This window comes from Carya illinoinensis, chromosome 3 (genome assembly GCF_018687715.1).
Source record: "Carya illinoinensis cultivar Pawnee chromosome 3, C.illinoinensisPawnee_v1, whole genome shotgun sequence".
Taxonomy (NCBI): Eukaryota; Viridiplantae; Streptophyta; class Magnoliopsida; order Fagales; family Juglandaceae; genus Carya; species Carya illinoinensis.
In genome coordinates this window covers 56573874-56586832 of record NC_056754.1, presented here as the reverse complement: position 1 = coordinate 56586832, position 12959 = coordinate 56573874, and the positions used below count along the sequence as shown (strand labels likewise).

The following is a 12959-nucleotide window of genomic DNA, read 5'->3' as shown; positions in this document are numbered from 1 at the left end:
GCATTTGAGATATTTTCAATTTGGTGCATAGTATTGCTAAAGAAAAAAAAAATTATCCGCTGCGAATATTGCATATTGTTAGATGCATGTTAGGAACATTACATCTTATATGTCATAAACGGGGGCAGGTAACCTTGTGTTATATGTCTCGACGCTTCAAATGTCCGTCCGATCCCAAACGGAATTTGGGTGCGTCACAGTTAGAGTTGTAGCCGCCCATTGTATAGCCATAACCTGTAAACCAGGGGGTTATTTTTCAACTTCATTCAGAAACAACCATAAGAAATATAGCAGTCACAATCAATTAATTGATTAAGTATTGGATAGAAAATAACGAGAAATCAATCCATGCTCCAGTGTTATATTGATTAAGTGGTTCCTTCTGCAATTTCAGTAAATCCTCTGTCATTCTAGCACTGTACTAAAACAAAATTTTTTCATTTTAGATTTGTAAATACCAATCATAAGAAGACTATCTAATTACAAGCACTGGAGTACTAAATTACAAAGCTTATATTTTGGGCATTTAAAAATATATTAATGCTTAAGTTGATAAATGAATGATAGATAGCAGTTTACCATTTCCTACAATTTTCTATAATAAATGAATAATAGATAGCTACTCCGTTAGTGGCATTTTTTTTAACCAAGGGCAATTCACCATGTGCTTACCATTTTGATGGATACAAATCAAAACCGGACTTTGCAAAACTACCACATGAAGATAAAATGCAAAACTAAAACTGATTATTCATTCTCAAGTATAGAATAAATGTATCTGAAACCATAATTCTCGTAAATCTACACATTGCAGGATATCTCAAACCATCATCAAGAATTTTAGAGAGAAAAATGGAGAATCATTTAACTAAACGGTGTGACCAATCGTATTATTCCTTCAATCGTATTATGCATCGTGTAGATCCAGTGCATTGAAGGAATAAATGGTGGTACAAACCCTAGATTTTGAGATCGACGACAACATTCAATCTAGAGATCGACTACCTTCAGTAAATTAGGGGCAAAATTAAAAATTTTCTATATATGAAAAATAGATCTCATCATGAAGAAGATTATTCATGAAAATATATGAAAATACATTACCCCTCCCACAGATCTCTGGACTTTGGTATGGTCTGGAGCGCCACCGTCACGGGACTGGAACAAAGGCTCGTGGGACTGAGATGGGAGAAATCACATCGGGGGGACTGAGGTGCTTGCCAGTTAAGAGGATGAATGGAGGGGGGAGATGGATTTATTTGGGAGAAATCACAGTAAGAGCGAATGAAGGGAGGGGGAAATCACAGAGAAATGAATGAAGAAGAAAAGGCGAAATCATGGAAGAAGAAGAAGATGATGATGATGATGATCCCGCTGAAATGAAGTCGAAATTGTGCTTGGGTCAGAGGGGGGGAGAGCATGACGCGGGGGTGGGAGAAGAGGATGTGTGAATTTTGAGTGAAACCAAAGAGAGGGAACGTGCAGCTGTGCACGGAGAAAAAGGAAAATTTACTTCATTATCACGTCATATGTGCAATGGATGCAGCCAAACAGTGGCTTCTAAGTAGATTTTTTCTAAAATAAATGGGTCAAGGCTAACATTAAGTTAGGCCTAAAAGGCCTTATGCCTTCCTCACACTTAGGCCAAACCTTTCTAAGGCTAACCCACAAAGACTAAACAAGGCTTGGTTCAAGGCTTCAAGTCTTAGCACATGACATTATAAGGGTTTAAGGACCTTAAGTGAAGTACTAATTGGCTTGCTTAGTAAACCATTCATACTTAACCCTTAAGCTTAACAACTAATGATACTAAGTGCTATAGCTCAATAAGTAAAACAAATCTAACTAACTCTCTTAACAAGAAAAAAAATTATAAAAACTAATAATAAATCTTATGCTAAAAATATAAAACCCAAAAATGTAATATAGTATTATAAGCTCATTTTAAGGAAGAGTAATGTTAATCCTAATAGTTAATTAGACAGGATTTTACATAAAATAATTAGTTGGGCAATGATATCTTACACATTTTAATTTTTTGTAATTACCCTTGCTTTACCCTAGCTTTAAATAGAGTTATATAACTTGTAAAAGAGTTATAAAAGAAGAATTTTGCTACGTACAAATAAAGTCACATATTAATTTGCATATCAATACTGATTGTTTCATATTCAAAATTTAAATTAGCATTATTTTTAATAAAATATACTTTTTGATTAATCACATTAGATTGATATATATATTAGTGTATAGTTATGTTTACAATTAATTTTTTTCATAAAAGAATTATAAGTTTATGGCCGATAAAACACTCAATTGGAAGTCATTTTAAATTTGCGGCAAAAGGTCCCATTTTGAAAAAATGTCAAACTAGCCGTTGCAACAGTATCCCAGCGGTCATCACGCTCTCTTTTCTTCTTCTTCTAAGCTCAGCTTCTCCTCCCCTTTCAGCTTGTCCCATCCTCAATTCAACTGAAAATCTCCCTCTCTTCCAAGGTAACAAAATCACTAAAGATGTTCACGGAAGGCCTGGATGAAAGCGCAATCAAGTGGATCAAACAGGTAAATGTATTGTAACATCTTCATATTTCTTCCATCTTTGAAAATAAATTTAGCTTTTAGTGATATTTCCCTCGTTCTTTCTGTTTGAAAAGCGGTTCTAATATAGTCATCACTTTTGAGGACCTGTAGTTACAGTTTGCTGTGCATATCTTTGAGTTTCGGGGTCATTTTGTCAGGAACCACAAGCCCAAGAACCGACAAAGGCTCTGAATTCATTTTCTCGCTTTTTATTTAGGAAGGATCTTGGCGATATCGTTTCCATTTGCAATTATGATTTTTTATAATTTTTGTATTCGACATTCATTAGAAAGTGGGTTTCCTGAAGGTTTGTTTCATTAACCTGCAGGGATCAGATTTACATGTGGAAGAGCCTCCACCATTTCGATCTCCTCTAACCGAGAAAATTGCTCTTGACCCATTTCCAAAATCCCCACTAGCGTACAGTTACGATGGCGATTCTTTCGTGCCTGTCAATATTTTGCCTCCTCTCAAGTTCCAATCTTGCTTGCTGACCACGCATAGCTTGGTTGCTCCTTGCCTGGAAGAGGAAGACGATGAGAGCGTAGCTTCAGTTGCGGATGATGATTATACCAATTATTCGGAGGAAGAAGCTTTGGGATCTAATGACGATGACATTGATTTCTTGGATAAGCCAATTTTACAATGCTATGGTGATGAACAAGAAATAACTGGTCACAAACCAATCACAAGCTTGAGTCGAGGTCGCGTGTCTTCTGTGAATAAAGTGTTGTCCAAAGAAAATCTCAGGATTGAAGTATCTGAAAATTTCAGAAGATATACTGATGGCGAATCGGGTACCAGAAGAAGTGCTCAGAAAGATGCAACCCTCAGGGATGGTGGAAGCGAGCCTCGTAAACGGATTCAACTATGCAATCTACATGTAGGGTTTGATGTCCTATAACTATGTAGGCAGAGGTAGAGAGGATTAAATTGCTTGTTTCTCATTGTGATTTATATTTACGGTGATTTAGGGTACTCGAAGTCACCAATGGATCCAAGATTTAGCGGACTTGGGAACTCCAAGTGCACCTCCCATAGTTGATATGGGAAGAGAAGAAAAAGGCTTCGAGGACGTTGTCGGTCAAACGCTGAGAGTTTCTGACAGTCTGATAGAAACTGATCTACCTGGTAAAGGGATATGTCCAAATGTAGGAGACGTTTTTAATGGAAGTGAAGGTTTAACAGCATGTAGAGCACAATCCTTAGAAACCAATGAACTTGGTGGAAGGTATTGCAGATGTCAGCCTCAATTGACCATTCTTCAGATCGAGGATATGTCTTTTTTTTTTTTTTTTTTTTGCTTTTTTTTCTTTTCTTTTTTCGTTTGAAGTCTTTCGGAAATTTTTGTTTCAGAGAACAAAATATCATTCCCGATGAAAAAGAAACGCATATCCCTTCTTTGCAAACCAACGTATTGCATCCTTCACCTCATTATAGTACCAGGTACAATCTAAGCCCCGTTCCATCCGATACTAGTAACTAGGAGATTGTTGTCTTCTGCTAATTTCTACCAACGACAAGACTTGACCCTTTTGTACAGCAGAAGATTTTTCTTTTTCCGTCCTAATATATGTTGCGATGAATGTAGTAATATAAACACAGAACACTACAGAACAACAAAAATACACACAAAAAGGCCCCATTTGGTACCTTCTTTTCATTTAATCAACTTTAAATTATTGTATTTCTTTGGTATAGAGCGTCCTAACATTATGGCTAGTTAACTCTTTCATTGTAGTGGTCAATATGCCTGGCAAACACTGATTGCTTACGATGCTTGTATACGCTTATGCCTACATGCATGGGGAAGAGGCTGCACCGAGGCACCTGAGTTTCTACAAGATGAGTGCGTCATTCTCCGAAGTGCCTTTGGGTAGGTTATGCTTTTCTTGATGCTAGTACATTGACACTAGATATTTTTGGAAGTTTTATGGCCTTTTCCATATCTTATTGGGTATGTCTCCTTGTTCTCTCATTTTATAGGTTGCACAAATTTTTGCTACACCCCAAAGGTGTACAACCAATGGAAGTTAGAACTACAAAGAGTGTTGAACAAATATGCTCTATGAACACAGAGAAAGTGGTAGGAAAAATAAGAGTGGAAGGTAAAGTCTGAAAGTTATTTCTATGCTATGTTTTTATCTAAATTCAGTATTTGGAAGGACGGGGTTTTGAGTTACTTGTCATCCCAATAGATATTGTAGAAGTTACTTGTCAGCTCAGTATCTTATCTTAAATGAAGTGACGATCTATCTCTATATGTCTATTGATTTTACGTAACACAACATTAGAGTCAATATGTGAGCTTAATTATCACAATAAATTGGAGTAGAGTAGGGGAGTTAAGAAGATGATTTCTTGAAAGAAGTGTTGCAACCATGCCAACTCACTAGTAGTATGAGTCATGCCTTGTATCAGTTTCTGCACCAGAGGTACAAAGGCACACTTACCTAGAGAAGATACATTTTCAAGATTCCTAATATGAAATTCTCTTATGCATAGAGAATTTAGGTTGTAGTTTAGGTTGTACATTGCAACGTTTCGTAGTTTATGATGCATATTATAAAATGCGCGGTGGTTGGAATATATTTCCCCTTTTTATATTCTCACTTTTTCTTTTCCAAACAGTTGGCAGAAAGTAAATTTCCTTTCAGATTAAGGTCCTGAACAAGGTTTCCTTAATTTAAACTAAGATGTAGTTGTTGGATAATGGCAGTGAAGAAACTTCGAGTAATACCGAGGAGGAAACTCAAGAGCACATATTCACAGCGAGGCGCAATCTACATGCAAGCAGGGGCAGAATACGTCCGGCATGTTTCATCACTGTTGAAAACTGGCATAAATTCTATAAAGACTGCCTCATTCTCAGGGACGACTGAAGGTTTGTCACCAAAAATATTTTGGAATCTGTTTTACGACACTCGTAGTATTGACTATAAACCCACTGGTTGAGACGAAAGATGAAGCTTCTGGTGGAACTGCCATCTATGACAGATCATGCAAGTGTTTCAGCTCGACTTATGTTACTTTAGAAGTTTATAACAATTTACAGAGGGGCCTTATTGTACCTTCCTTGATCAAAATCCTTAGATTTTCGGAAGATCAAATGGTGAAAGAATTATATCTCCTATGCGGGAGGTTTTAGTGGTTTTCTTTCACATATTTCAATCATATTTGATATCACATAGATATTAAAAGGAGGACTGTTTATACCTCTGAAACTTCCCTTTGGATTACTCATAATTTCCTTTTCATGGTTGTAGAGTCATTTTCATGCTTATTCCAACTGAAGAGTGCTAAAGAGGATACTGAAGGGGGACAGGGTTCTGCTATTTGCTTGCGCCCTGGAAGTGGCGATTATCATGTCTTGTGAGTAGCTATTTGCCCTTATGTCTTGGTGCAGTGTTGGAAAGAAAGTATTAGACACAGCAGGTTAATGTAGGCTTTTTACTTAAGAGATGCCCTTTTGTGCCTGTTTGATGGTCTTTTTTTAAAATTGTACATACTTATGGTTGGTAAATAATATTCTGAAGCATAGCCTATAACAACAAACCATTGGCTTGCCTCTCCATGTTACTTGCAGTTTTGGAGATAACAAGCAATGAGGAAATTACTTATTCACGTATCTAATTTCAGTTTTCCAGAGATCCAAGGGGATGCTCTTTTGGTGGAAGTCCAAGACACAAAAAATTCAGTCCAAGGTCGAACGACAATTCCAGTTTCATCCCTTGCCGATAACCCTGTATGCATCCTTCATCTTCAATCTCTTAAAGATATTGAGGTTGTGTCTATTCTGTTCATATGTTAACCTGAAGTGATTGTCTGACCATGCAGAGTGACAGAATTCGGTGGTGGCCCATATACCATGATGATCAAGAATGTGTTGGGAAGATTCAGCTCTTTGTTGGCTGTACAGTCAGTAATAATGACACTAATCATACAAAGGCATGATGTCCTTGAACTCAACTTAGCTGAATACCACAATTTTTTACTTTCCTATTTTGTAAGATAACACCATCTGGGACAGTGAAATTGACTTAAATACTCATCCAGTAATGACCACTACAAAAAACATGCTACTAGTTGGACCTCATGTAAGACTTTTCTTCAAAAGCTCGATACATGGATTGGAGTGATATATTAAAAGATGACGTAGAAGGCATTTATACCACTTTAAGGCATGAAACTCAAACAGTCTGTCTTATGTATATGTCTAGAACAGGGTAGGATATGGATTATATTCAGATGATTTATATGTCAGATTTCAGATTCTTATTGCATATTAGAGTTCTAAGAGATTATGGATTCAAATAATTTCTTCAATACTAGTTGGAGTTTGCATGTGTGTGATCATTGCAGTTCTATATGTCAAACAGTTTCTGGGTTATTTCCTTAGCTAGGTGCTTTCTCTTTTATACGTCCTATGTACTTGGGCAAGGCCTATTGATCATTTATCAATAAAGTTTTTGTTTATCAATTTTTGTTTTTTTTAAAAAAAAAAACAGTTTCTGGGTTATCGAAGTTCTACATGTATATATTGGTGGTCTTCAATCCATGTATAGAATGGTTAAATGCTGTGTATCTGAAGAAATGTGAATGTTAAGTCGTATCTGCGTATTAGCTGGAGCTCATTTACCAATCCATTTGAATAATGAGAAAATGTGCTGTATGTGATGATATGTGAATGTGAGTTAGGTCAATGAAGTGTGTGTGTGTGTGTACGTGCGCACGTGCATGCATATATAAATCTATGTTTTGAACTGTTTTTTCCTCTCATGTTGCAGAGTGGACCTGTTGTGGAAACTCTAGCATATGATTTATTACTGGAGGCAGCAATGCATGCACAGGAATTTCATTCCCGGAATCTGTCGTTACATGGACCTTGGAAGTGGTTGTTAACTGAATTTGCAGACTACTATGGCGTTTCCAATTCATATACAAAGCTGAGGTGCTAAACAAATGTAAATTTTTTAAGTCATTTTAAAATTAAAATGGCTATGAATATTTTAAGTTCTCAACATTTTCCCTTACCTTGGCCTTTTTGTAGATATCTTTCACACGTCATGAAGGTGGCCACTCCAACAAAAGACTGCTTAGAGCTTGTGAGTGAGTTACTTGTACCAATAATAAAGGCTCGAAGTGAGAAAACTTTGACCAGGCAAGAGGTAATCCTCTACAGAAGATCCACATTGCATACATTAGCATTTATTTATTCGTAAGTCAAAATTTCATGCTTCTCATTTACTTTGAAATTATAGTAGCCAAGCAGATGTAGTTAGATTGTGGAAGACGCAAATAGAGCTACCGTCTCTATGCTTCAAAGATATTATGTAAACATTTAAGAAGTTTATTGTTGAATGCAATCTTGCCTTAACATTTTCAAATTTGACCTCTAACAGGAATGACCCAAGTCAATTTTATAAACAGTGATCGTACATGCAATGTTATCCCCATCTGCACTCATATTGCTTCATTGTAGAAACTTGTCCAATTTGAGATTAGTACTACTACAGCCAGAAAAGATTACACAAAAATAATCTCACAAACTGACGTGGTTTCATATCGTCTATTAGATCTACTTTATAATAAAAGTAACTTCACAATCGACGAACCACATCATACTACATCAGTTTGTGGGATTACTTTTGTGTAATCCATTTGTGGCTAGAGTATTTCCCATTTGAGGTCAAAGTTTATTCTTTTGGTCATGTGTGTGTGTGTGTGTGTATTATGATTGTCGAGCATATATAAATTGGTCCACTTGGTGCCTGTAAGAATTAGCATGTCATTTCTGCATATGCCCTCTGGCAAAACATTTTTATTCCATTATTCTTTGTCCCGTCTGTCTTGTAGAAAAACCTACTATTGGATTGTGAAACCAAAATAGAAAGTCTTTTGGCAAATGTTTTTGAGAACTACAAATCGTTAGATGAAGACTCTGCTACTGGGTTAGCAGACTTGTTTGGTTCAATTCAAGAGACTGCAGCACCAGCTCTAGCACCTGCTGTCCAAGTTTACACTCTGCTTCATGATATCCTTTCTCTAGACACGCAGACTATGCTGAGAACCTATTTTCAGGTAAGTTAACCTTGTTACCAACAACACACTATTTCCTTGAATAGAATTGCAAGTATATGTGCAAGTACCAGATGGAATTTCTGGTAACTGATATAGCATGCACTAATCTGCCATTTGATATTTTTAGATTATAAATTAGGCTAGACTAGATATGAAGATTGTTATTAGTTCCCCAGGAGAGAAAGAAACAGATTTTGCACGACCTGATGCAAATGACCTGTGAACTCACTTTGTGAAATCTTCTAAGCATCAATGACAATTTTCCAACAGATCTAGTTGTGGGATAACTGGATGATGCAGACTGGGACTGAAGACATGGTCTATATGTGAATGAAAGTCCATGAAATTTCTTGATATATTAATTAGTTAAGAACTGCCTGTCTTCTTCTTCATGTTTCAACATATCAGGCAGAATGGAACTCTAAACCAAATGGGATTCATATGCAGACAGCAGCAAAATGGAGATGTCGGAAGCACATGGCAGAGACTGATGAGTTTATGTCAAGCAACTCCGAAAACTTCCTTATGGATTCCATTACCATCTCCACAGCATACTTAAAAATGAAGAATCTATTTATAAAGATAGGCAATGAAATTCAGGCAGACATCAAGATCCATGACCAGCATATACTCCCCAGGTACTGGGAATTTGATTCTGGAAACACTGATTTACAAACAATGAATGCTTATTACCTCACATAAGAGAAGGGAAAGGATCTTTAGTTTCTAAGTTCAGCTCATAAGACCATAATGCTTGCTTCATACACACCCGTACTTCTCAACCACCATGACCACCCTCCAAAAAGAAGAAGAAAAGGGAAAGAAGGCAATTAGCCCTTCTATTAGGATGTGAATTAACTTTAGCTATGATATTTCTGTCAAAAGTATCTTGTTTTCTTTTTTTCTATTAGCTTCTAAAAATTTGTCTTTTTTTTTCAAATGTGATACTACAGTTGTATTTTATAGTTTTGTATATGTACTAAAAACCATCCGCTAGGAGTAGCGGAGGGACTTCGATTCAAAGGGTGCTCCTCGCTTACTCTGGAATGAGCATAAGACTTTCCAATGATACCAAGCAAGATAGTATGCACTAAGGAACTAACTGCCAATACTTCCTAAAAATTTAAAACTTCCATATGGATCTGGAACTTCCTAAAATTTTGTCCTGCATGCTTTAACATATCATGTATCTTCTGACACATGGGGCTTTTTCCAGCTCAATTGACCTGTCCAAAGTCACAGCTGCTGTTTATAGTACTGAGTTGTGCAACAGGCTTAGAGGCTTCCTTGCTGCATGGCCTCCCTCTAGTCCAATGCTGCATGTAAATGAACTAGTAATAGCAACTGCTGATTTTGAAAGGGATCTTGAATCATGGAATATCAGGTCTGTGAAAGACACATAATACAGGTTCCACAATAACTTTTCCTGCATTTGTTTTGACTGAGAATATTTGGGAAGATAATGGTAACAACATTCCTGTTTGCTTCAGTCCAGTGCAGGGTGGTGTAAACTCAAGGAATTTGTTCCATAATTACATAATTTTGTGGGTGCAAGATATGCAACTTAGTTTACTTGAGCTTTGCAAAGCAGAAAAGGTATTTATGATCTGAAACTAATGTCTGTATGCATATTGTTTGTGCACGCACTTGGGCGTGTGCATCTCTCACCCCTCCCCATGCCAGCCCAAATCTCAAGCGTTAACCAAAGATACTGTTTGAATGAGGAACCAAATTAACCTCTTGTGTCCAAAATGATGATACAGGTGCCATGGTCTGAAGTAATGACAAATCATTCCACCTCACCATTTGCAGTGGAAATGTATGAGAAGATCAGAGACAACCTCATTCAGTATGAAGTGGTAATCAATCGATGGCCTCAGTACTCATTGATTTTGGAAAGTGTAAGTTCCGATTTGTTTCTTGTGGTTACCATCTAAAGGCCATTAGTGCTCTCTCTCTCTCTCTCTCTCTCTCTCTGTGTCCAATTAAGTATACACACTTTTTTACACAAATTATTCTTGCATCTGCTGAAACTTTGCCATTGCTTATTGATTTCTGAAAGGCTGTCGCAAATGTGGAAAGGGCAATCATAAAAGCACTGGAGAAGCAATATAATGACATACTGACACCTTTGAAAGATAGTATTCAGAAGAAGCTTAATATGCAGGTTCAGAAGCTCACAAGAAGACAATCAATGACGATCTATTATGTTCCTAACCAAGTGAGTGCTTTGTATCTATATATGTTCCAGAGCTTGGTATCAATATTTAGTCACCAGGAATTTAAAGGTGTCGGAACTGAATTGAGGTCAAAGTTAGACAGTAACAAGCAAACGGACATATTGATGTTTGCATACGTGCATCTGCAAGATTTTCAGTTCTTTGCATTTATATATCTCGCCTTTATTTTCTTGTCACCAGTTGGGAATTTAAAGAGGTGTCGGAACTGAATTGAGGTCAAAGTTAGACAGTAACAAGCAAATGGACATATTGATGTTTGCATACGTGCATCTGCAAGATTTTCAGTTCTTTGCATTTATATATCTCGCCTTTATTTTCTTGTCACCAGTTGGGAATTTTTCTGAACACCATGAAGAGAATCCTTGATGTCCTGCACATTAGAGTGGAGGAAACCTTAAAGTCTTGGGCATCATATCTGCCTACCAAGGGAGATAAGAAGTCACTGTTTGGAGAGCAGATGAATACGATTACAGTTCTCTTGAGAACAAAATACAAGAATTACTTGCAGGCACTAGTAGAGAAGCTTGTTAGCAATGTAAGCTCTATCTACAATCCAGTAACCTTTGAATGATACTCAAACTCAATTGTCTCTTTGTACATTTCTCTTTCACATATCCCTGATGCTTGCCCTAGACAAGTGAGAATGTGGACCACATTCCTCCTTAATGGCCCAACCTGTGAAATATTTAATTAAATAAATTAGAGTGTGGATTCAATATTCGAACTCAGAATCAAACTTTGATACCATGTGAAATCATCATTTGTCCCAAAAGCTTAGTTAATGGAAAAAAGTAGATTTAATTAATTTTATTATATTCTTGATACAAATCATCAAAAGTTTATGGGAAAATGATTTTTTCAGATGCAATCTAATCGAAACACGAGGCTCAAGAGGATTCTGGAGGAAACGAAGGAAGAGGATGGAGAGGCTGAGGTTCGTGAAAGAATGCAATTGCTGAGTTCACAACTCACGGGCTCTATATCCAACTTGCATGAGGTTTTTACTAGTTGGATATTCATTGCGACCTGCCGTGGATTATGGGATAGAATGGGACAGGTGAAGAAAATCGTAGTGTTATCTAACAGGTTAACTAAATTTCTCCGAAAGTCTAATGCATTTCAAATTTTTAATTGTTCATGCCAGATTGTTTTGAGATTTCTCGAAGAAAGAAAGGAAAATCGATTTTGGTATAACGGATCTTATTACGCTCTGGTGGTAAGTAAATTTAAGATCACTCATCTCTATCTAGTTATTTTCAAGACCATTATGCATTCTCGCTCTGCATACTCAAGTTTGTGGCGGGTGCTGCTCTACCGTAGTCATTGCTCATGTACAATTTCCTGTCAAACTTGAGCCAATCCTATGATTTTGTTTTGATTTTTGTAGATATTGGAAGACACCTTTGCTTCTCAAATGCAGCGATTGCAAGGAAATGCCCTACAAGAGAAAGATCTTGAGCCGCCTCGTTCTGTTATTGAAGCTCGATCAATTCTTTGCAGAGACACAGCAAATGCAACAGATCCGTCTTCCCTTTTCTATGTATAGCAGCCAACACTTCTCCAACTGCCAAACCATGTTTTCGTATCTTTTCTTTTCTTTCTTTCATTTTTTCTTTCTTTCTTTTTTATTTTTTTTTATTTTTTTATTTTTTTTATTTTATTTTTTAAAAAAAAAAATTGGAGGAAAACAAACTGAATTCCATTAGTAAGAACATACAATATCCTAAATACAAGCTGGAACACCACACAAGAAAATAGATTCATCAATTAAACTAAGTGCAGCTTTAGCTAGTGCCAAAGATGGCATAACACCAAGTCTCTCTCCAAAATTGAGGTCTTGGGTTCGACCTCCCAATGTATCAAAAAAAAAAAAAAGTGCAGCTTTAACTAAATTATGTGCCACTTGATTAACATCCCTCGGCACAAAATGAAATTCCCATTTCTGTAAGTTAGAGAGTGGGATCTGAATATCATGAATAAGATGCTCGCAAGTGCCAAACAATCCATCTGATCTCTGAATGAGCTCCACCATATTCTTGGCATCACCTTCTAATACAA

General features: G+C 36.7%; 1 protein-coding gene across 2 annotated transcripts; it reads left to right on the top strand.

Annotated features, from left to right (window-relative positions):
- The first annotated feature begins 2354 nt into the window (after positions 1-2354).
- LOC122305526 lies at positions 2355-12673 on the top strand. 2 transcript variants are annotated; one of them, XM_043118129.1, is made up of 22 exons: positions 2355-2562; positions 2909-3463; positions 3555-3811; positions 3937-4026; positions 4322-4456; positions 4567-4688; positions 5300-5464; positions 5847-5952; positions 6220-6325; positions 6418-6528; positions 7368-7531; positions 7631-7748; positions 8437-8661; positions 9109-9299; positions 9878-10045; positions 10152-10257; positions 10425-10562; positions 10724-10882; positions 11230-11436; positions 11764-11958; positions 12046-12117; positions 12289-12673. In XM_043118129.1, the coding sequence occupies exons 1-22, from the start codon at positions 2515-2517 to the stop codon at positions 12445-12447; spliced, it is 3597 nt and encodes a 1198-aa protein (XP_042974063.1). In that variant the 5' UTR covers positions 2355-2514; the 3' UTR covers positions 12448-12673. The 2 variants fall into 2 exon arrangements, with proteins under 2 accessions (XP_042974063.1, XP_042974064.1); XM_043118130.1 differs by lacking the exon at positions 3937-4026.
- The last annotated feature ends 286 nt before the right edge of the window (positions 12674-12959 follow it).